At 43.9% G+C, this 24,456-nt stretch overlaps 1 protein-coding gene across 1 annotated transcript; it reads left to right on the top strand.

The window, feature by feature from the left end:
* Positions 1-1,173: 1,173 nt before the first annotated feature.
* LOC121080494 (ferrochelatase, mitochondrial-like) lies at positions 1,174-23,015 on the top strand. The gene is made up of 11 exons (XM_040578532.1): positions 1,174-1,300; positions 3,876-3,981; positions 5,247-5,366; positions 5,748-5,896; positions 12,609-12,743; positions 13,291-13,397; positions 15,342-15,440; positions 16,232-16,339; positions 17,311-17,475; positions 17,882-17,941; positions 18,361-23,015. The coding sequence occupies exons 1-11, from the start codon at positions 1,231-1,233 to the stop codon at positions 18,493-18,495; spliced, it is 1,254 nt and encodes a 417-aa protein (XP_040434466.1). The 5' UTR covers positions 1,174-1,230; the 3' UTR covers positions 18,496-23,015.
* Positions 23,016-24,456: the final 1,441 nt, after the last annotated feature.

The raw sequence follows: 24,456 nt of genomic DNA, 5'->3' as shown, positions 1-24,456 counted from the left end.
TGCCAGGCCAGCTCCCAGCGCAGCCCCTTGGCCCTGCTCACCACACTGGAGTTGCTGCAGCCTCTGAGTGTGAGGGACTGCACTTCCCCTATGCTGGTTTTGTCACTGTAATTTTATCAGCTCTTTTAAAGTACCATGTTCCAAGTAAGTTTTCCTGTGGTTATTGCAAAGGTGTGCCAGCGCAGCAGGAAGCAATGCTGGGTGCTGACACAGCCAGCACTGCCCACTGCCAGCACCTGCTGCTGCACTGAGTGTTCAGGACAGGTTCCAGCACTCGGGACCGGTTCCAGTGCCCAGGACCAGTTCCTAGCTGGTGCAGCCCTGCAGGGTGTTCTGCCCTGGCTTTAGCCAGACACACCAACCACCCTCACACGTGTCTTCCAGTAAAACCTCAGGTAAAACACAGCCAAACTTTGGGCAGTTGTCATATCCTGTGCACAGCATCTGGGTGCCAATGAAGACTTACCAAGTGGGGTTGCTGTGTTCAAACTCTATGTCCATCTCCGGCGCTGCTGACAAGGGCCATGTCCATCCCTTTCCAGATGAGGTAGCCTTCATCCTTAAAGCTTCAGGACTGCCTACCACAGAGGGGGGACTAACCTGGGTGACAGAGCATGGGAACAGGCCTTGGAGAAGTAAAGAATTATCAGGCAAAATAAGGGGTGGGATGGTGGAAAAGGCTATCGGTTGATGTCCTCTGGAAGAGGCAGGCTGGGACGGCACCAGGCTCTTCATGAAGTGGGGAAGGAGGGGAGCATTGCTGTAGGTGAGAACCCTGCATTAACCACAAAAGCTAACCAAGATCTGAGGTGGTGGGTGAGCTTCTCTACTGAGAAAGTCCCCTCAGATTAAAAAAATAATAATTTATTTTTTTAAAGGATCTGCAGCTTCCTTAGGGTTTAACTGTGCAAACCTAAAAGCTGCCCAAGAGCCTTTTTTTTTTTTCTATTTCTTGAACAAAATTTAACCCCGGCGTTAACGCAGGGGATGCCATTATTAGTTTACCTTCGAAAAATTAAGATATTGGGGTCTTTTGGTTGTTTTGATCAGGGGGCTCCTCAGCCCTCCGCCCTGTGGTAACGGTCCCACAGGGTCAGCCGCGGCACGGCAGCCTCCGGCACTCCCGCCGGCCCCCCCGGTACCGCCCCCGCTGCCCCGTACGGCAGGGGGGGTGGTACTGGGGGGGCTGGCGGTGGAGGCCGAAAGGCGGTGGCGGAGCCGTCTGAGGGAATGCAGGCGGCCGGCGCCAAGATGGCCGCCGCTGGTATCGCTGCTGTGGCCGGACGGGCGACGCGTCACTGTGAGTCTGTGGGCGCTGTCTGCAAGTGGCGGGAACAGGGGGCTGAGGCGGGGGGGGTGGGCTGGGGGCTGCCGGCCTCTCCGCGGGGGCTGTGAGCGCGGTGGGACCGGCGGGATCGCGTTACACAACGCCCGTGAGGTGCCTTTGCATAACGCTGCCGATAGAGACGGGGTCTCCGATCCCCTGGGGGCCGCGGGCGGCGGGGACGGCGGGTACCGGAGGCTGGGCGCGGTGGGGCCGCCCCGGGGCCGAGGTCGCGGCAGCGCGCGGAGGGGAGCCAGCTCGAGCCCGGGCTCCGGCAGCGGGGCAGCAGGGCTGCGGGGCGGGCTGGCGGTGGCTGCGGGAGCTGAGGGCTGCGGGCTGGGGGTTTCTCGGCTCAGGGAAACCTGTCAGTTGTGGCTGCCGGGTGCGGATTTTCGGTGTGTTTTTTTTTCTCCCAAGGGTGTTTGGTTTTCTTTTTTTTTTTTTTTTTTTTTTTTTTCTTTTTGTGGGGGGTGGATGTGTTCGGGTTTTTGTTTGTTATTTGAGGATGACTTGGGGGGGTGGTGGTGGGTTTTTTTCTTCCCTTTCAGGTATTTTAATTTTAAACGAGGCACTTCCCTTTCTAGAAAGCGTCTGTATAAAAAACATCCCGGTTTAACAATTCACAGGTTGCGCTTTCAGAACCAGGCCAGGTGCAGGTGAGGAGGGGTGAATCACTCAATAATACATGTCACCCTGATGCTGCAAACGAGCGTTGCAGCCCGTGCAGCCGCAGGCTGTGTGCTGTTCCCTGTCTGGGATGGAAGGCTTTATCAGGCTTTACCTCTCGAGTAACTTCACATGCTGGTGCTGGGGACCGGGATTATGGGGCCTTTGGCTCCAGAGGCTGATACGATAAAACCATTTCTAAAATTTATAAAACCCCCTATTTCTACCAACATTCCATGGAGCTGGGGTCCTCATCGTTGCATGTGCTGGTGTTCTGCATCGTGTGCTTTATGATGTGCAGATAGAAATGTGCCTAAACCTCGCCTTAAGTAAAACAAATGCTCTTCAGTATTTATTTATGGTGCAGAAGGATCAATATGGCCATTGAAATGTCTCTTTTTATTGGTCTATATAATTTACATATAGTGTCAGTGCTTCAAAAGGTAATCGCCTAAGAACTGGAGGAAGAATACAAATATTTGAGAAGAGTCTTTCAGGCATCAGCGATGCTTGAAGTTCTTTAGTTTGCAGCCTTTCATATCACTGCAGACACAGGCATCCAAAGCTACATGCTGTTAATCCCAAGTAAGAAGCTGGATTTGCAAGATGCTTTTCACTGCCATTGATTTCAGCAGGTTTTGAGGGCGTTCAGCATCTGTTCAGGATGTTGTTAGGGAACTGTGAACCATAAGATGCTCTTAGCAGGTGGATTGGCTGCTGAGGAGGTCTGTGCTATTGGGGATCAATTGCTGCTGAACTCCTGCAGTCTGACAAGGGAATTGTTGCCTGAAATGATTGCTGGAGAGCTGGGGATGCAGAATTTAACAATTTCTTTCATCTTGGGCAATTCACGCTACTGTTACACTAAAAATTATCACGTAATGACTATGAACTCCTGAGGAAAACAAAGCGTGCTTTTGAAAAAACAGGCTGTAACCAGCATAGAATCATAGAATGGTTTGGATTGGAAAGTTTGGGTTAACGATCATCTAGCTGCATCCAGCTCTGGGGCCCCCAGCACAAGAAGGACATGGACCTGTTGGAGCAGGTCCTGAGGAGGCCATGGAGATGGTAAGAGGCTGGAGCACCTCTCCTGTAAAGACAGGCTGGGAGAGTTGGGGTTGTTCAGCCTGGAGTAGAGATGGCTCTGGGGAGGCCTTACAGCACCTTCCAGTACCTGAAGGGAAGCTAGCAGAAAGCTGGAGAGGGAAATCAGTGTGGGAAGACTTTACTTCTAAAGTATCCTGATTTTTGGTTGATGCTGAAATCCAGGAATAATAGAAGTCACCTGGCTGGGTAGTGAGAAAGAAGGCTGCCCATGTCCCTGGGTAAATGGATTTTGAAATTGCTGCTCGGTGTACCTGACACAGGCTCAAACTAAGGGGCTGTCTGCTCGTGGCTCACAGGTGCTCATCTATGTTGCTAAAGTTTGCTGGGGACCCTAAACTAGCAAATGTCTAGCCTACATTGTGGAGGTGGTGTAAAATACTTTGCTTGTTTAGAGTTAGCCCAGGTATGTCGATGATGAAGAGTAGTGTAGCTTGGCATACTCCTTAGCATGTTAGCCCTGTGTAGTTTCTTTTGTGTTGTCACCAGTTATTTGGGGCTTATGATTGGAACTTAAATATTAGTGAAGCTTTTGTTTGGTTTTAGGTTACTGCCTGGTATCTCAAAAGTTGTCAGTTTATGGAGTGTTTAAAGAAAGGCAGAAGCTTGCAATTTTGTGACTGTCTTCGATTCCAGGGCCTGGAACTTAAGGCTGAAAATGCCGAGCAGTGCAATACTGCCAAGTGTGTTTATGTAGCTGTTGAGAGATTAGTACCTATCTGGCAGAGGCTCCTCAGCCCAGTGCAAAGTTATCAATGTGCTGTTATCTTTCTTCCAGTTGTAAAAAGCAGCAGTCAATTGAGGGTCCCAGTGCGATGGCGTGGTCAGGCAACTGCAGCTGTAGTGACAGAAAGCACAAAACCTCAAATTCAGCTAGAAGCACGGTAAGTTTGCAGTGAGGTCTGGGTGAGGGCAACCTGCTCTTGTTGCCGTCTGTCTCTCTCTGATATGGTATGCCACTTTACGTGCATAGCAAAGCTGGTTATGTAGCGAAATGTGGCAGCCACGGGGCTTGATCTAGGTTGGTGTGTGTGTGTGTGTGTGCAGTTGCTTTTATCTGCCTGGCTGCATTCACAGAGCCTCTTGTTTTCACAATTCTGTGGGGCAAGGATGGCCTGCCCTGTTCCCTGCAGAATGCTGTGAGGCAGTGGCCCATGGTAAGGCCTCAGTCAGTGCAGAAGCAACAGAAGAACAATCAGTAGGGTATTATTATTATTTGAGGTTCTGGTTCCTGCTTCCTGGGTTGCTTTCAGCAACCTCCTGATAGACGCTCCAGGAGAAAGGGAGTGGAAACTGAGGTCAGGCCTGACCCAATCAGGGCAGGCCTAGGCTCCTCTCAGTGCCTCTTTTTAAGACTTTGGCCTGGACAAGAGTAGGGCAAAGCTCCCTTTGCAAGCTCAGCTCTTTCTGCTCAGGAGGCAAGAGATCCTGGTCACTGGGATTCCTTGGGGAGGGGAAATGATTTGATGGGGAAATCCACCTCTTGAGGGAGAGTTGTGATCAGCAGCTGTTTCTGTAAAAGCTGATACCGCAGTCTGCTCTGCTGTGCTGTTCTGGGAGGGACCTTATCCTTAGGACAGTGTGCTGGATCTGCACCTGGATAGAAACCCATTGTGAGGGGAAAAAAAAAAAAGAAAACCACCCACCCAAACAAAACCAACCCTGCACTTATTTTATGTGTAGAAAATGACTCTTAGCCCCTTTCACTGCTTCAGGAGATGAGATGTGTCTCCAGAGTAATGAAGACAAAGACCTGTGTGGGTTGCTTATCTATTTTCTGTGGAAGCTGCTGCTTGGTGTGGTTGGAATCTCCATCAGGCATTCAGCTGAGATAGTTCCTTAGATGCTGTTTTATAACCTCCCTTTTCAGCCTTCAGCTGCGAGATAATTTTCTCAGTATATTTCCAGTTAAATTCTGTGTTGCAAAGTGATTACTTCTTCAAAAAAGTAAAGTAGTTACTTGTAATTACTTGTTCTCTGGCTGTTCATGCTTGTAGTTCGTACTTTTACATAAGCAGAATGAGCTTCTAAATAGGATGCTGCTTTTGTAAAAGACAAATGCAGAAGGATAAGCTGATTGTTTTGTAATAATAATACAAAAAAAAAAGCAGTAGGTCACTAGGATTTGAAATATCTCTTGCTTCCGTAGGAAACCTAAAACAGGAATCTTGATGTTAAACATGGGAGGTCCAGAACAGCTGGATGATGTGCATGATTTCTTACTTCGTCTCTTCCTGGACAGGGATCTGATGACACTTCCAGTTCAAAAGTGAGAAATACTGTGATCTCCTCTGTTACAGTTTGTGTCGGGTGTTGCTGTCTTAGCTGTAGGCTTGGACATTTAACTCCTGTGTGTATCAGCATTTCTTAAGGCTGTTTAATCTTAGGACCAGTCAGTGCAAGAAACGGTGTTACAATTATCTGGAAATAGACATGCCAAGATCATTCTCTTCTAATTGAAAATTGTGGTTTCCTGTCACCTAGTTAAGTTTGGGAAGGGTGATGGAATGTGGCATTATATAAACCATGCAACAGTGGTTTGCTATAATTTGGGGGGATTGCCATAGAAAACCCATTGCAGCAGAGGTCTGGGGAAAGAGGTGGTACTGTGGATTATGATATTAATATGTGTATCTTTTGAACACTTCAGTAAATTAGCACCATTCATTGCCAAACACCGCACACCAAAAATCCAGGAGCAGTACAGCAGGATTGGAGGTGGATCACCAATCAAGAAGTGGACGACAGTCCAGGGAGAAGGCATGGTGAAACTGCTGGACAGCATGTCTCCTCACACCGGTACTTCTTTACTGTGCTTGTTAAAAGTTTATTTTGCTTCATGTGTTGAAAGCATGTGCTTGTGAAGCAGCTTTTGTTTCTCTATTTTTATTGTGTGAACGGAATTCTCAGTCCTGCCAGGAAATCACAACAAAGGTGTTGCAGAAGTTCTTGTTTGTTAAAAACTGAGCAAGTGCAAAAGCGCCAGGTTCCCACACATGCATATACATTTTTGTGCTGTGGTCTACATTGCAGACTGGCTTTGATTTTGGAGGATACTGTCAGTACTTGTTCAACCTGCAGCAACACAGTGTAGCAGCAAAAGACAACTACACATTTACCCACCTTCTTAGTCAATCCAGTGTGTGCTGTGGCCAGCTGCCATCTCTGCCTGTGCCCAAGGCAACTAGCTGAAAAGCTGCCCCCTGGGTAAGTCCACCCTTGGGTGCTTTTGGCATATTTCACCTTGTGTAACTTTGGCCATCAGGAATCTTTTTTGGGCATCTGGCCTAAGCTAGTAGTCTCTGCTCCCTCTTTCATCGAGAGAGTAGGGCTTGGAGAAAAAGTGATTCAGTTAATCCTGAGGTCATTATCAAAGGGCAAGATCACCCTCTAAAGATACACTTCTTTCTGTCTCTCCCCTTTGATTGTGGGAAGAAATCTAGATGACTATGATAGGCAAAGTACCTTATTTTCAGAGGTGACAGGAGCCTCTGTCAGTGTGTACGCCTGCAAGGTGTCATACCTTGCCCTGTAAGCCCTGCTTGAGCTTGGAGAAGTCTACGCTGAAGACTAGTGGTTGAGCCTTAGATGATAAGAAAGGGGAATGTATTTCATGTGGACAAATAGGGCAGGTATGGGAGAAGGGTGTTTGGGGTGGCATTCTCACTAGCATATATGAGGTGGAGATCTGTGACCATTGGCAGTATAATCTCCTGTAATTCTCTTTTATGAAGAGGTAGAGTGGGAGAATGATGAATCCTATTAGGCTGTGCATGTGGGTGTACACAGAATAAAAAAAGTCTTTCGATCGAGGGTTCCCTGGTCGTTCGTGTACTGCACACTGGTGCTATTGAGTTTCACAGGAGGGTGGGATCTCCTGCTATAAAATGCACGGCCACCTTCTCATGGCTGCCGCACACTCGCAGCAGCCAGCAATTAGGGTTCAGAGGACAGCACAGCATTCCCTGCTCCTGCTGCTTTGTGCAGGTGCCCTTCCCTGTTCAGTGCCAGCTTGGCTGGGACACTGTGCAGGGACTGTCTGATGTAGAAGAGCTCCAAGGCCAGAACTTAATGCTATAAAGCCTTTTGTGTTTGTTTGCCTTTGTTATGCCAGCCTGAGCCTAAAGAATAGGTAACTGCATGGGAGAGTATCAGGAGTCTGACTCTTCCCCAAAGCCCCAGGTGTCTTTTGTTCCTCTGAAACATCCTTCTGCAATTATTGCTTGGATGTGTCCAGAGCTTTTGAAACTTGGTGTCTGAATCTGTAACTATTAATAAAAGATAAAAGAACACACGCCAACTTAGCCTGATTTCAGGAGTGAAGAGGAGGTCAGTTGGAAGGAAAGACCAGGCTTTGTAGATGAACAGGGCTTGGCTGGGTGATAGCAGTGAGCCTCACCCAAGGACATGAGCAGCAGATAAGGCCTAACAGTTGGGCTTGGGTGGAAGTAGATGCTGACTTTGCCAGCTCTTCCTTGATGATAAGAAAACTTGAAAGGTGAATACAACCTCCCTCCCCTCTCTCCAGATCAAAGAATCTTTCTGAACCTTGCTCTCTCACAGTGAGGAGCTGTGGCTTGTATGGATTACCCTGTGCCAAGCTACCTGTTAGCGCTAGTGTGATGGGAAATGGGTGCAGACACTGCTGTGAGTGTCCTTTTACTGAGGGCTTCAGCTAACGTATTTTACTGTGCAATTGCTATGGGCTAGGTGTGCAAACACAGCCAACTGCAGTCATTTGCATAGTGTTAATTTGCTGTGATTCAGCCACTTTTGATCTCTCTCCTAAAACCTCCAACCAAATTGATAGATGAGTCATTGTTCACGCGGGTTAAGTGCATTCATTGTGGAATTTGCACAAGTTCAGCTAAACTGCTTCCAAATTTATTGGCAGTTGAATTTGACTTCAGCTTGTATTGCTGCTCAGTTAGCAGCTATGGCAAACCAGAAGTCAGTTTCTTTTTGGCGGTTTGCTGAAGGTGATAGATCATTTGCTTACAGTACCTTTTATGCTAAAGTTTCTTCCTATGTGGCAGTAAAACCATGACAGTAATAAGTGTGAGTGGCAATACCAGAAATTAAACTTCCATATTCACATAGCAGCTCAAGGGTGATGGCCATCTTCTGTGTCTTGCCTTTCATGGGGCAGACAGAAAAAGACAGTCACCACTACTTTGAAAAAAGCTAGGAGAAACAGTGAAGTGATGGTTGGTCTGTCTAAAATGACCTATCTAGGGGTAACCATTGTTCCGATAAGGTGTTTCTCTGCTGCTTCAAGAACAAAAAGCATAATGCAGACTACATTTGTGAGTAGAAGGAATTAATGAGATTGCTAAGCTGCCTGCTGAATTCCTCACTGATGTGTTAGGTACAGATAATACTTCTCATCCTGCCACTCAAATAGGAACACTAAACATTTTTATTAGGAAAAACTGCTGGAGTAAGAGAAGCCAAAGAGGAGAGTTCCTCATTTTCTTGGGCTCAGCAGCTTCATAATGTGTGGTGCGGCAAGCTGCTTTCTCCCTTCAGTTTCTGTGACCTTTGCTGATGTGATGCTGGTTTGTCAGGGAATCCCCCTCCATGTTTGACAATACATGTTATTTGATTCCTAGCTATTTTGTAGTTCTTTATGGCATCTGCTTCAGGCTCGGGTAGAAAAGAGCTAGAGGTGGGAGACTGGTAAAAGGGTCTGGAAGGTGAAAAGTAATGTTCTTGGAAGGCTAGAACCAAATTTATTTTATTTGTTCAGCGTGTAGTGTTGCACTGATACGTGCATTTGGGTGATGTTCGATCCTTTTTTCCACAGGTGCTACTCTCTAGCTTAATTCCAGCTGTGGTCCCTGCAAGTATAGTCAAAGCCTGAAGCCAAAACTGCACACTGCCGAGGCATCCAAGGCAGTAGTGTTTTTAGCAGCAGTAGCCCCTGAAGGGCTGGGCTTGCAACGGGTTTTGAAGATAAAGCTTAGAAAGTTTATCTGCTTTTCTCAGTGTACCACTCCTGCTTACTTTTCTTTGGTGATCACTTTTTGTGAAGTCATGCCCCCTTCTGTGCAGTTCTTACACCTGATAAGTCATTTAGAGACCACCTTTTTCACCTAATGGTAGCTGCAGTTTTAAAAATTAAATGTGCTAACCATTGCTAGCAATTGAATTGTGTGCTAAACCATTTCCTCGAGTGTTTCAAGTAGCCTTGCAGCACGTGCTACTGAGTACTGTGTTGCCTCAGAATAGCTTGAAACAGTTGGATGTGTTTCCAGACTGAGCTACGCATTTCAGAACACCGTGTGCTCACAGGTAGTGCTTTGGGAGTGGTGAGCCCTGTTAATGAGTAACTTGCAGGTTGTGCTGATAAGACTTGAAACACATGGCAAAGAAGAAATACTTTGCACACTTTTTTACCTTGATTGGGACTTTTGGGTCGTAGAGTTTATAGTTGCTGTGTATTTGCAGTTGGTGAAGAGCTCATTAGACCGCATTATCAGCCACCTGTGAAATTTGTGCCTGCTTAAATGAATCTGTGCTGATTTACTGACTTGTATACATTTGACATGTTACACTTTGGCAATGGGACTAATATAAACTAGTAAATAAACAGCCTCACCCATGTCATCTGGGAATAATATAATTTTAAAATGAAACTTTGTTGTTACAAGCAGCTGTCTGAAAATGAACAAGAGTTTTTTTCCTTCCTGAATGAGTGGGGCTGAGTAGGCTCACTAGTCTGTAAGAATAAATCACATGAACATGATGATAAGAAAATCCATTTATATTGTTGGGATTTTTTTTTTTAGTGCTGGCATCAAATAGGCTAATGTCTTGCAATGGTAATTATATTTTAAGAAGCCACATCTTGCTTTTTTTATTGTTTTTAATTATAACGGCTCTTAGTATTCCTTACAAGCTGTATTTTAGCTGAGATTCCCTTGTCAGCAGAATCAAAGCTCACAGGATGAGGCAGCCACGTTGTTTCTTTAAATTGGCAGCTCTTCGTGGAGGGAGATGTGTTGTCGTTTAGCCTGGCAGGCAGCTAAACACCACACAGCTGTTTTCTTGCTACCCTGCAGTGGGATGGGGGTGAGTGTCGGAAAAAGGTAAAACTCATGGGTTGAGATAAAGACAGATTAATAGGACAGAAAAAGAAGGGAAAAAAATAACAACAATGGTAGCATACAAGACAAGTGGTACACAGTGCAGTTGCTCACCACCCACTGACTGATGCCCAGCCAGTCTCCCAGCAGCAGGCTGCTGCCTCCCAGCTGGCTCCCCCCAGTTTTATTGTTCAGCATGACATCATATGGTCTCGGATGATATCCCTTTGGCCACTTCGGGTCAGCTGTCCTGGCTGTGTCCCCTGCCACCTTCTTGTGCTCTGCAGCCTCCTCGCTGACTGGGCAGCATGAGAAGCTGCAAAGTCCTTGACTTAGTGTAAGCGCTGCTCAGCAACAACTAAAACATCAGTGTGTTATCAACATTATTCTCATCCTAAATCCAAAACACAGCACTGCACCAGCTACTAGGAAGAAAATTAACTCTATCCCAGCTGAAACCAGGACAAGACATCACTCTGTTTCCAGTAGTTCTGACTCTTAACAGTAACAACAAATGAGTATGTATACAGACATGAAAACCTCCCCTTTGCTGCCTGTGATCCAGAACAAAACATAATGCTGTGAGAGTATTGCAAGAAGTTTCCATGTTGGCCATGGTTTTCTCCCAGTATGCCCTTTCCAGGTTAAACTGTCTTCACTCTGGTTAGTCAGACTTTTGTTTTTAATACCATTTAAAAATGTTAATGAGGTTACTGGCTCCTGGGGCTCCTGAAGTTGGGTTATTATTTGCTGCTGCTCCCAGCTGGGAGCTCTCTTACCTCCTGCAGAGAACTGAGGCTGACTAAAACTGTTTTCTGCATCCTGCATAAATGTATGGAGTGGAGACCAAGCACAGGACATCTGCGTCCTTCAGAAACCAGTTAAATGTTATTTCAGAGCTAGTGACCCAGAAACCCTGAAAAAGAAACTTTGCTTTTGTTCTCCTAAGAACCTCTGTTCTCTACTTAAAAAAAAAAAAAACACAAAACCACAGCAAACCTCCCCTTTCTCCCTCCCCCTAACCAAACCATACTCCCAAAACCTTGGTTGACACTCAAAAGATTAGAGATGGAAAATGGAAAAAACCTAAAGCATTGTCCTCGGAGAGAATAATATTGCCTCCAAAATTAAGTGTTTAAAGACATGAAGGTTTCTATGAAAAGTACTCAGAAACAAGAATGAAAGAACATGTGTCGCTTACCCAGTAGCACAGATCTCCTGCCCCAAACAATAGTCCCGGTCCTTGGGGGTTTATATGCAAATGGAGCAGATTTACCGGGGTGGGGGAAGGCATCTTCTCTCATGAGCACAGTGACCTGAGCAGTTGCATTGAAAAATGGTTCCAACTTGTCTTGGTTTTAGCTTTGCTTTTTGATGTGGCTAACTGGAGACAAGGAAGTGGGAAGAAGTGAAATGGAATTATATCTGCGTGATGTGATGAAAGAAAAGATAGAGTAAGTGAGGGAAACACAAGGGAGCCAGGTCTTTGTTGAAGTTGAAATAGGAGGTGGAGGGCATGTGGAGTAAGTGGCCGGTACCTGGGAATTCTGCCTGACCCCCCCTGCAGCGTTGGGACCATAGGCCTGATCCAGCAAAGGCATGTGAATCCCTCATGCACTGAAGGCATCCTGTTTTGGTGACTTCTCTGTTAGCGCCTGGAGCATGAAAGGGTTAAAATTACCTAGTTTTCTTGAAATGCCTTATAGGCAGCTAATGTCTGTAAGGTGCAGGGCCTTGTCCTGTTTCAAACTGATTCCTGCAGAGCAGAGCATTGCAGTGCTGGCACACAAAATTGCAGCCCAATTATGTTTGAAAGTTTAGGTAAATAAAATTTCCTGGAATGTGCAAACTGCTTAAGCAACGTGTTTCCTTTTGTATGGCAGAATGAAGAAAGCCTTGTCATTCCTAAGGTTATGGCATTTTAATTACATTGGTGTATTTAAAACATCCGACTTCTGATTTAAGTAAGTGAGTTGAGCTGTGCTGTTAGGAAGCCCATAGCACGTCTGTAACTGTGGTCTGTGTTAGGGCGTAGTAGTGTTCATTTAGCATCTTGTAGTGATACTTTTTTATCAATACACCCTTTAAATCAGAACTTGCCCAGTAAAATGTCAGAGCTCCATAGAGTCTGGAAACCATGTCTCTGCTAAACTAAGTAAAAGCAGAAGAGTGATGCTTTCTGCAGAAGCAAACAATGGTATAAATCACTTTTAAATTGTAATAACAGCCAAGTGAGTTACCAGAAAAATACTTGGTCAAAGATAGATGTGTTTACATGACAGTGGTTTAGGAAAGTAGCCAGAAAATTATCAACATGTTTATTTCAACAGTTTCAGCCTGTCTGGTTCTGTACTTATCAATGACATGGTATTGAGAGTTCTTGTATTTTTCCTGCAATTTCTTTTCCTGTGCTTGGCTGGCAGCACCTCACAAATACTACATTGGCTTCCGCTACGTCCATCCTCTGACAGAAGAAGCGATTGAAGAGATGGAGAAGGATGGCATTGAAAGGGCTATCGCTTTCACACAGTACCCACAGTACAGTTGTTCTACCACAGGTGAGCATCAGTGGAGGAGCAGAGAGCACGGACAGAGGCGAACATGGGCACCTGTCTGTGAGCCTTGAGGGAGCATGTAGAGTGTCAATGCAAGCTGTCCTGTCTTCCTCAAAGTGCCCCTTCCTGTTGGCTTCATTGCCAACTTGAGGTCTTCTGTATGTACTGTAATTCCAGATTCTGGGTAGAAAATTTGTAACTAAGGGTAGCTTTATGTTACTGTTGTTATTGTGAGATACTGCAAACTGAAGGCTCAGGAACACAACTGACTGCTTTTTTCATGGAAACTAGAACAAGAATTGTTCCTCAATTAAAGAATGATCTAGTAAGTTGTTTTTGGCTTGTACCTTGTATGAACTTTGATGTAATCAGTACATTGTATGAACTTTGATATAATTGTTCATATTTGAGGCTCTCAGTTCTGATTTACGGTTGCATTGTAAATATGTGGCATTTTAAAATACTATAATACCTTGCTACAAACCTTTTTTAATCTGACAGGTTGCTATCGCCTTGGCTGAACTTACGTTCTTAATTCTCTGTATTTCAGGAAGCAGTTTAAATGCCATTTATCGCTACTATAATAAAAGAGGGGAGAAGCCAAAGATGAAGTGGAGTATAATTGACCGATGGCCCACACATCCCCTTCTTATTCAGGTATGGATTTGTTTGAGAGCCTTTGAATTTAGCAGTCAGAATGAGAGGTGTGAACTGAGCAGATCTGATATGTTATCAAATTGGCATTCCCTGGGGTTTTCTTAGATTGGATGATGTAAGAGAAGCTTGGTAAGTTTGCCTTTCCAGCTGACTTTAAAACAATAAAGTACTAAGTACAGATGTTTATTGAGTTTCCTTTTTAGAAATATTTGTTACCGGTAAAGCCACAGTGTAATGTTAAGCAACAGAAACATTTGGAGGAAACAGTTCCCTTGGATCAAGTCTTAGCTTCTGACAAAGCTTATAAAATTTTTAGCTGTAGAATGTACTAAAAGAAGATGAAGCTATTTGCTGTTTTCAGGTCTGTTCATGTGTTTTTTTTATAAAAAAATAACTTGAAGAATAACAGGAATTAAAAAAAAAACCTTCAATTTGAGGGTACATTTTAGTTATGGTAATGAAATGTGTCTTGCCTAGTGTGCATAAAATTACAGGAGAAGGATGGTTATTTCATGCCAGATGTTTTGGCATGATAATGTGTGTAAGTGACCATCATCCACGTCTTGTTTTAAAAGCAGTCATATTGTAATGGTGTTGTCTGGAGGGAGCCTCTAGAGGTCATTAGTCCAAATTCCTGCTCAGAGCAGGTCTATGGTTGATGCACATACAGATCACGTTGGTTTGTCAGATTCTCATCTGGCAGCAAAGAGGGAATTCTAGGCACAGTGCTGGCTGTGGCAGATGCAATTAAGGGAAACCATCTTGCTCCTTCCTTTTCAGAGAAAATGATGTTTTTGTCTTTGCTGGGGAGCTTCCTCTCTAGCCTGTGTTTTGCAATTTTTGTGGCATGCTGAACAGATGATAAAACTGAAGGAAGGCAAGGTGGAACTGCCCACACTGTGTGACGTTCCCCTGACAAGCTGCCCAAGTGGGATGCTGTCCTGGGACGTAACATTGCTGTTATGCACTCTCCATGCCCCCGTGCCCTCAGTATGTATTCTCCTTGCCTTCACTAGAATGGTTCAGCAGAATTGAGGAATCTTTCATATCTTCAGGGAACCTGCAAAACAGATTTCATTAGACAGAATACATACAAACTTTTTTTTTTCTCTTTACAAATAAGCTCACCAGTGTGCATTTCCTGAATTCTGAAGAGGCTGTAATTATAACCAGGGGCTGAGCCAGCCCTTTCCAAGTTGAAATGGGAATTAAATTTGTTTACCTTTTCTGGTGTGTTTTACACTGTAAAATATCTGAGAGGGAAGACCATGCAGAGAGAGTTGTTTCCTGCTCTTGCAGCACCATATGCCAGCAGCGATGGCAGGTGCTGCTCTCTGTCTGCTCCCTCAGCCTAGCTGTGTGTGTGCAGGGTTAGGGCTCTCAGTTCAAATGCTGGCAGTGGGAGTGAAGGGTCAGAGGTGTTTCCCTGCTTGTTTGTGTGTAGCATGAAGAACATTTCAGGTGTTGATGGGCAGAGGTGTCCATCCCTCCCATGTTCTCTCCCATCAGCTGAGCTCAAGGCAAAGGTCTCAGAATAAAACTGAATACAGTTATCTCGAACTTGCTTCAGCAGTCAGTTAGGGGAGACCTTTTGCACAGCACACTTTTCTCTGATGCCATGTCTATGTACGCTGATTTAGTCTAAGTGTAATGGGGCTGCTAAGAGAAGATGATTGTGCTCTGTCCATTTACCATTTCTCTCTGCCCCTGCTCTAGCAGCTGCACACGTGTGCCCTCTGAGGCTGGGGACCCACTCGTCACAGGTGGTAGAGGAGAGCTGGGTTGAATTGGTTCTGTTCTTTCAGTTTGTTACCAGCATACCAAAGGGAATTTTGAAGTTCTTAAGGCAATCTGGAACATTTGAAGCTTCCTGTCTTGGGTTATCGGAGAGCACATCTCTCAGGGTTTCTCATTTGGGTTTTTGCTTTTTGTTTTCCTGAACAGTGCTTCACCGATCACATACAGAAGGAACTGAACCTGTTTCCACCCGAAAAAAGGAAAGATGTTGTCATCCTCTTCTCTGCTCACTCGCTGCCCATGTCTGTGAGTTATGTCAGGTCATTTCTGTCATTGTTAGACCAGAGTCATGCTGGCTGTGCTGAATGGAAAGGGTATGCAGCTCACACACCTGTGGGGTAGGGTCACAGCTGTGGAAGTGCCAGGCAAATATAAAAGAGAAGTATGAAGGTGAGTTAGTGAATTGCAGCTGGAAGCCTGATGTGGAGCTGAAGGTGAGGCATGTGAGCTGTGATTACTCTCCTGCATGCTTACCCAGATCTACACTGTTGGCTGCCATTGAAGATGGGGCGCTGGGTTAGGTCAGACTTGGTATGGCTGCGTTCATAGCCTCATCACCTTACCAGCTCAAACCCACATGGTAACAGAGGGGGAAATTTGATTATTTTCTCACCTCTAGAAAGCAGTAGTAATACTTTCCCTGAAGGAATGAAAGTAAAAGTCTTTGCAAAGTTGCAATAAATTACTTGGTCCTCTGTCAGCAACCAGCAACTGCAGTGAAATGGCTCTTGGATAATTTTTAAAAAATGCAGTACTGTTACCAAAATGTAACCCTGTCTATATACGATGATAGAAGAATTTATCCTTTAGTGTGCAGAGGAGGAGGAGCAGATGTACTGGTAAAGTAGCTTCACCATAGGTTTTGCTGGCCAAGAACACAGTTTTTCTTCCCTGTTTGAGATGAGCCAGGCACTTGATATGGCCTTCCCTGGGTGCAGCCACATCACATGCAGTGTGCTCGCCTTTCCCGGTCTTTAGGTGGTGTTTGCCCAAACATGTTCACTGGAAGAAAAAGGTCTGGTGTTTTTGTGTTGAAGGTAGTGAACCGTGGTGATCCATATCCTCAGGAAGTGGGAGCTACTGTCCAGAGAGTCATGGAGAAGCTGAACTACTCCAACCCTTACAGGCTTGTGTGGCAGTCCAAGGTATGTGCTCAGGGAAGCTGTAAAGCCACCTGCCGGTGTAAAGCTTTTCAGCTGATGGAGTTTATGATCTTCCAGCTTAAGGAGGTCATAACTTCAGTGCCTTTTTCCCATTTTCCCCAAGTATTTCTGCTAGAACAGAATCCCCATCTTTTACTCAGGCTCAGTCTTTCCAGATACTCTATGCAGAGTTCCTCACCTTTTTGGTATATCACATCATTTTAACGTAAATTTTGGATGTGTCCATTAGAAAACCTATGATCTTATAACATCTAGTTTAGCATTTGTCTGTCTTTGTCAGAAGAAAGAATCAAGCACGCAGGGTTTTTAAGGTGCTGCTTTTTGAGGATCTCCGAGCAATTTTTCCGAAGTAGTCACTGTGATATAGACATTCTTAATAGTAATATGAGCCTAATCCAAATAGGCTTCATTATTCTGGGCAAAGACTGCTTGCATTATTTTGTACTTATTATTACTACTGCAAATAGCAAGGAACATGCGTTTTACCAGAATTATGCAGTACAAGTAACCTTATGTCTCAAGGCATTACACCTATCATGCCATTGTTGTCTTGTTCTTAAAATGCTTCATGGATCATAAAGGGGTAAGGACAGTTTGCTACAGAATGGTAACTTCTTTAAAAGGCAGGTAAACCCTGTGCAGTAGTGGTCAAGGTTTTATTGAACTGAAAAAAGTACACCTTTATTTAAATTTTCATTTATTTTAATGTGAGTCTCATTTAGGCCAGCCCAGGTTCTGTTTCTTTGGGATTTAAATGGTGGGACACTATGTCTTCATAAAAAAATTAATGGAGAAAGTGAGAGGTGCTATCAAAAGCAGGGAAATACAAATAAGTGGCTCCATCGTATACATAATCTGGCCTGTGTTGTCCTGCTTAGGAAATCATGGGTGTTCTTGTAAGAATGATTTAATCAGGTGGTTTCATCTTTATTTCCCTCCCTCTTTTCTTACAGGTTGGACCAATGCCTTGGCTTGGTCCACAGACAGATGAGACCATTAAAGGACTGTGCCAAAGAGGAAAGAAGAACATGTTGTTGGTTCCAATAGCATTTACGAGTGACCACATTGAAACACTTTATGAACTGGATATTGAGTATGCCCAAGTTTTAGCGAATGAGGTGAATGTTTTATGGGTTTTATAACTGTTTGGGTAGTGGTGCTCTCCTGTTTTGAAATTTGCTTTGTAGCTGCTTCTTGCAATATGACTGGGGGCAAATTCTGGTTTTATGTAAATTGAAATTAATCTGAACTGGTTTAACTCAATTTTTAGCAACACAAAACAGGTGGGAATTTGTCTTTCTAGATGTAACTATTTAAGCCACTGCTATCCTTACTAAAAAAGAATCACCAATTTTTGGCAGCAAAGTGAAATTTTGCATCATATTTATTTTTGCTGTATTGAAAAGCATGGTACTGCATTTAATTCTGTCATTTTGAGGCAAATTCTGAATGAAGTGGAAAGGAAGGGCTAACTATTGAGAGATCTAGCAGACTTAACTTTTTTTCTCCTTATTTTTGATTCAGTGCGGAGTTGAAAATATCAGAAGAGCAGAGTCTCTTAATGGAAATCCACTATTCTCCAAGGTATCTTTTTTTTTTTGTAAAAGTCTGCAGTTGTGTGTTTCCTACTAGATTATGGATATCTTCTTGTAATTTTAAAGTATTCTGAGTTCAAGAATGAAAATGGAAACCCCTGTACTTAATCTGTGTACCACAAAGTGTTTTCTTTTATGACTGTAGTGCTTTTTTTGTGTGTGTTTTGTTTTAAAGAAGTTCAGAAATTTGGTTTGACAAAAAAGAAAACTGTTTTGTATTCATTTGTAGTAATCTTTCAATGAAGTATTTCTCTTAAGATGTTTTAAGGCGGGTAGTGCTTAAAATGTGTAGTCTGGTGGATACACAGTTTGGCAGTCTCACTAGTCAGTGTGGCACGTGTTAAAGCACTTTTATATTTTATGCACATAGGTTTGCTGACTTCTGATTTTTAATTAACTGTCTTTCAGGCTCTGGCAGACTTGGTCTGTTCACATATCCAGTCGAATGAAATCTGCTCAAGGCAGTTAACCCTCTGCTGTCCACTCTGTGTAAATCCCATCTGCAGGGAGACAAAAGCCTTCTTCACTAATCAGCCACTGTGATGGGCAGCCTAGGAGAGCACCTGGATTATACAGGAAAATTGCCCTGGTGAAGCTGTGCAAAGGAAAGAAACCGCTTGACTAAACTCTCCTCTGTTACATGCTCACCAGGCTGGTAGTCTCAGTGATGTTAACCTCATGTAACAGTAAGGAAAACTTGACTTTTTTGTTTTGTTTTTTTCTTATGTTTTCTTTGTTTGTAAAAAGTAGGGAAATAAGGGCATTTATCCTGAGAGATGTGAAAAGATTTTGTTTCATCTGATTCTCATTGGGCTTGGCATGAGCCCGTAAGTATGCACTGAAAAACTTTAAAAAAAAATATTCTACTAATTAGCTTCTGTTTCCTATGCAGAGATTTATTTGTATGCAATTTTGTTATGAGTGCATTAATTTCAGCTTTCCAGCTCAAGCATACAATTGTTTGTTTTGTTTATGCTTAAGGTACAGTTTAACCGGCATCATCACCAATTGTCTCTTGTGAGAGTGATTTTTCAGATGGATTGGAAGATCAAGTGACTTCTAATGCTTTTTAAATAATATGTATATTTTTTTAGAACGTGAAGATAAGGCTTTGGTTTGGTTTGTTTTCTTTTTTCTCCTGCCAGAAACTTCTGGTGAAAGTTTAGCTGGGATAGTGGAATGCACAAAATTGTTTACATTTTCTAGAAAAAACACTCATTATCTGCAGGAAAGCCTCTGGATTTGAAGACCATAACATGAAAGGAATAAACCTGATGGGTGATGCTGAAGAACATGCTTAGTTGAAACAAATTATCTGTTTCAAATCTAGCCGCTATCAGCAGCATGTTTGGAAACATGTTGGTTTATCCTTTAAGCCAAGTGGCTTTTTAAAATTATTATTAAAAAGGGCTTTCTCTGTTTGGTTAAGTAAATTTAGGAAATCAGGCTTGCTCTCCAGAAGGTTTATAAATCTTTGTGCTTTCTACTGTGCCACGGTGCTGTGGTTTTTGTGGGATACTTGTGGAGTTCCATAGGTACAATTGACCTAGCTTAATTGATGTTGTTTAAAACTGAGATCATAAGTCAGGAGTAATTTACATTGCAGATGCCCAAGAGCAGGCAGCCACACAGGCTGATGGCTGGGTGCTTATGCATACCTTTGTCAAAAGCCAAATTTTGTCTGTTAGATTTTTGGCATTGATGTGGGCCGGGAGTATGCACTCATAAGCAAGCTAAACTTCTTGCTTGTTTTGGCAGGTGTTTGGGTGTGTCGGGACCGCTGAATCCATGCCTAAAGTAGTGGTCGTTTTGTGGAGTGAAAAACTTTTTTTTAGGGCAGTATTCCCTCACTGTCAGCACCAGGACTGGTGTCCAGATTAGTCTTGGAATAGGAGGGGGCTTTTCTGAAAGGCTGGTCACTGCACAGCATGCCTGAGCTTGGCACCTGAAGTAGTTCAGGGCAGAAGTACTGCAGCACCTCAGTCAGTGGTCCTCTTGCACAGGGACCTCTCCTCCTGGGTGGGACAAAGGAGGAGCAAAGCTGTGACGGTGTTCTGTGGGACTGAGCCATACATGTATTAGTCCAGCTGTCGACTTCATAGGTATAAATGTTTACTTTATGTAATTAGCACTGAAACGCCAGTACTTTGGCAATGCAGGTTGTTTTCTGTAAATTGTTGATTCAGCTAATTGTGATATTTGAGAAGCAGATGCCAGCCATGCTGCTCAGACTGTTTTATTTGCTTATGTAATTATGAGGCTTGAACAGTTTGAACCTCTAATCTTTCAAGGATAAGGTTGTTTAAAAGAAGATAGGCCTCTGTTGGTATGACAGGTTTGTCTGGTTCAAAGAATTAAACATGGGATACTAAAGAGATGAATGGATGTTGTGTTGAGCAGCCAGTGGGCCAAGTACTGTCATGGAGCGATCCAAGTCCTACTGCACAGCCTCACCAGGACCTGTGGCCTAATGTGTCATGAGAGTTGCTTGCCGTGTCTCCACTGCCATACTGCAGCTTCCCACTGTGACTATGGTGAGACAGACTTAAATTCCTTCAGTGCAAGAACCTCCTATGTCCCTGCTTTCCCTTGTTGCTTTAGCATAAAGAAGTCTTGACCTTTCATACCTGTGCCTGTTTCAGTGGCAGGGAGCTAGAAGGTGGGACTCCTGTTCTCCCTTTCTCCCTTAATTTTTGGCCTCTGCTCGCTGCCTTGGCGGGAAAAAGGAACGCTTGCTCTTGCTCAGGTGTAGGTAGGGTTAGCGTGTATATGGAAGGGTGAAGTTTTCATGGAAAGCCTTTGAGTCAATGTCAAAAGAATAAAAATGTCTGCTTTATGTCTGGGAAGGGAACACTGGCCTTATGTCTCTTGCTGGACAAAGAACTTTCTCTGTTCCCATTTCTCTGCTTGGCAGTGAAAAAAATCTGTTTTGTAAAATCTTCCTACCTACACCTCTTTCCTACCAGCTGAAGGGTATACTGACCTTCAAATCCAGGTTGTTACCAGCACATTTGGAAGTGTGGCTGAAGCTGGAAAGTAAAGGTTAACTTTGTATGAACATTGCGATACTATAAATATAGATTGGCTTTTTATTTCCATACTGGAAAGAGGACTGAAAATATTAGCCGGCACTAATTACAAGGCATTACGTTTGTCCTCAGTAATAAAAGGTATTTAAAATTCACTTTTTAGTATGCTAACCACAAGTGAGGTAATTACTAAGCCTATTGCTGCTCTTAGACCATAATGTAGAAATGATTTAATTTTTTAGCTTTTAGCAGATGGATCTCATCTCTTAGAGTTGTTGGGGTTCTTCATTTTGCTGAACAGATCATGTAATACCACTTCATGCTATATAACACACATTATTTTGTCTTAGTGCAGCACCAGAAGCCTGTTGAAAAACTACCTGAGCAAGTTCACTAGCAGCTCTGCTTAATATTTTTAATAGAAATCAAGATAACAGTGAGACTGATAACAGTGGGAATTCTGCTGCCATTGAAATCTTCTAATCCTGGTCTTTCTGTTTAGGAGCATTACTGACTATGCTAACTAATAGTGGAATTCATTTGACTTTACTTCAGATGCTTCCAATCTACATGCCGACATCTGAACTGGTCTCCTAGGTACTATTTCTGGTCAAAAGATTGTTTTAGTATGCGTTTTTGAGAAATTACTCATCTCTCAAAGCAGATGCCTGCAACGGGTTGGATGAGTTTCACTCTGTTGCTGCCTCTGCCCGTGAAGGGAGCATGGTGCACTAATTTGGTGGTAGTTAGCTACGTTGCGTGTCTAGTATGAGGAGAGATGAATCCCATCCATTTATGTGCCTTCTTCAGCACTCTGCCAGTGACCTGTAGCAGCTGCATTTGGGAGATTGCAGTCTTGATCCTACAGTTAAGCATGCAGTTTGCTCCTCTGGCAGATGTTAAACATTTGGTGCTACTAACTTGGGAGCCAGTCTTGTCAGATCCTGAGCACTTTCTGCTCTGGTTGAATTGATTTGAGCATGTGGAAGTGTCAGCATCTGGGAGACTGTAGTCCTTGGGCAATAATCTAGTTTGATTTTTTTTCATCATCAATTACACTTTTTTGCAGTACTTTATTTCATTTGCAAATGTTTACCATTTACATATGCCCTGACAAAAAGCAGCCAGTTGGAAGTGAGCTTAAGTGATGTGTTGAGGCAGCATTTTGTCCCAAGGTTTTGTTGGTACGAGCAGGGTCCTTAGGCTGGACTTGAGCAATGGGGGATTGCAGGGACAGTGCGATGTCGCTGTCCCCTTGCCCAGCTGCTTGGTCTTACTCCTGCTAGTACTGCATGCTGTTTGCAGTGCAGATGGACAAACAGCTGCTCAATCAAGACTGTCTGAAAATAGGAATGAGAGCTGGGGAGTGAACTCTTCACACCAGTGCTCCCAGTGCTGTGGAGCCCTGGCCTGAGGATATTGATTGAAAAATAGAGGAGTTCAGAAGCAGAGCCCTTGGTGCCCTAAGGAAAAAAGGGGGAAGTAAAGGTGTTTGCAAATGGAATGTTTTGAAGGATTTGCTCATGATGAGGCTGTTCTGATTTAACTCTCCACAATTTTGCTTTTTTCCTTTTTTTGTTTAGTTGAAGTTTTTCTCTTTTGGAGTTTATAAAATCTTCCTCATTCCTGGCTGCGTTTTAGAAAATGTGATAGCTTCCAAAAGTGGTTCTCTAGTATTAGAAGGTGTGTGGATAGTGTCTGTGAGCTAACCTCCTGTTATCCCTGGAGAAGAGGATGGTACAGTTGAGTCCAGTGGGGCTGGGATTTTCCTAGGGATATCTGAAAGCTCACTTTATTTTCCCTTTCTACCACACCCAGAGTGTTGGAAATCAATACAACAAGACGCAAGAAAGAGAGAAGTTACTTTTATTTTTTAATGCCAGATGTGTACAAATACTTGCTTTTAGTCCAACATACGTCTTTCAGATTGAACAAGGACTTCCATGTAATGTAACACAAAAAATTTGTATAACTTTACTGTGTATCATTTGCCATAAAGATGGAATTTCAATTAAATTTTTTGGAAGAAATAAACTGAGCTGTGTGTCTTTAGTCAGAGCCCTTTATGATGGTATTTGATGTCCTCTGTGTTCCTTCCCTTTTCTCTGCACCAGAAAGCAAAAGCATTTGGGCATACGCTGGGCAGCATTTTGATTTGGATTGGTAGTGAATGGTGAACTCTGATTCCCATTGTGCACGAGGGTTGCAAACCCTGGATGCCTCTGGAACGAAGCACCCCAGGTGTGCACCAAACACTCCCACTGTGCATGCATCTCAAACAAATCAAATCTGAATGCCCAGTCCGAGGAACCAGACCAGTGTTACCTGGAGCCAGGGCCTCAGCACCCACTGAGATACGCTGGTCTGGTCCTGCTGTGCCAAATGACTTGCTGAAGTAGCCAAGCTGTGGTGGGTCAGTCCCTTAAATTTTCCAGGGAAATAATGGCACTTCATCCCTCCGGGCTCGCAGTCCTTCAGGGTCAAGTCAGGCATGTGAAAAGGCAGAGTTTGCTAATGAAGTTCTGTGAGTAGCAGCCTTTTTCTGCGTGTTTATGCACGGTGTTGGAAACAGCTGTCCCCAGTAGTCAAAGCTGTTATTCTGTTCCCACAGAAGTGTCTGTACAGGTTTCTCTCAGCAATTTGTACAGTGCTGGACGTGGTAATTTCACGCTGCCCTCACCTCCGTGACTTCCCACCTGGGCTAGCAAACCCCAGTATCTGTTAAACTGGTCCCTTGGTGGAGGTGACGATTGCACAGCAAGGCTTTCACACGGGAACCTGCCCGCCTCTGGCTCACAGAACAGTGCCTTCAGCTGTAGTTTTCTGTATGAGGGGTCAAATCCAGCCTGAACCTTTGTTTTGAAGGTACAGGCTGTTCCTGTGTCTGTGTGTGTGTTCAGGCTGGGGCGAGTTACACCTCACCCTGCCTCCTCAGCTGTGTTTGGGCTGTTTTGCCCTGTGTCTGGGGCAATGTAAAGTGATGCTTCAGGGTGGGGAAGGGGGTATAAATGGGTGCGCATTGTGCAGTTTCCTCATGCTGAGGTCCAGCTATGTGCTTGGAGGAGGTGTGGAATTGAGTGTCAGTCTGCTTTCTGTGAAAATGGGCTCAAGAAGAGGGCGAATAAAAGATTTGTGCTAGTTTTGAATCCCACCTGTGATTGTTAATTTATCCTATTTTCTATTAACAGTCTCTAGGCAGCTTATTCTTGATGTTAAAAATTAAGTGATTGATTATTTTCTAGAACAGTGATGAGAGTTGTATACTTAAGCTGATCCATTATTAAGCTCTCATTACTAGATTGCGATGGGGAGAGCACCGAACGGATGGAAGATGGGGAGGATGAAGGGGAGCGGTAGTTTTACTTTCTTTCCTCTGGTGTTTCAGTCAGTAGCTTTGCCATTTTGCATTTAAGTGGAGATTTGGCTGGGCAGGCATGGCAGAGTTTAAGACATGTATGTCACTTCTGTTTGAATC

Source organism: Falco naumanni, chromosome W (genome assembly GCF_017639655.2).
Source record: "Falco naumanni isolate bFalNau1 chromosome W, bFalNau1.pat, whole genome shotgun sequence".
Classification (NCBI taxonomy): Eukaryota; Metazoa; Chordata; class Aves; order Falconiformes; family Falconidae; genus Falco; species Falco naumanni.
Note: the sequence above shows the minus strand (reverse complement) of the source record. Positions and strands in the feature narration are given on the sequence as shown.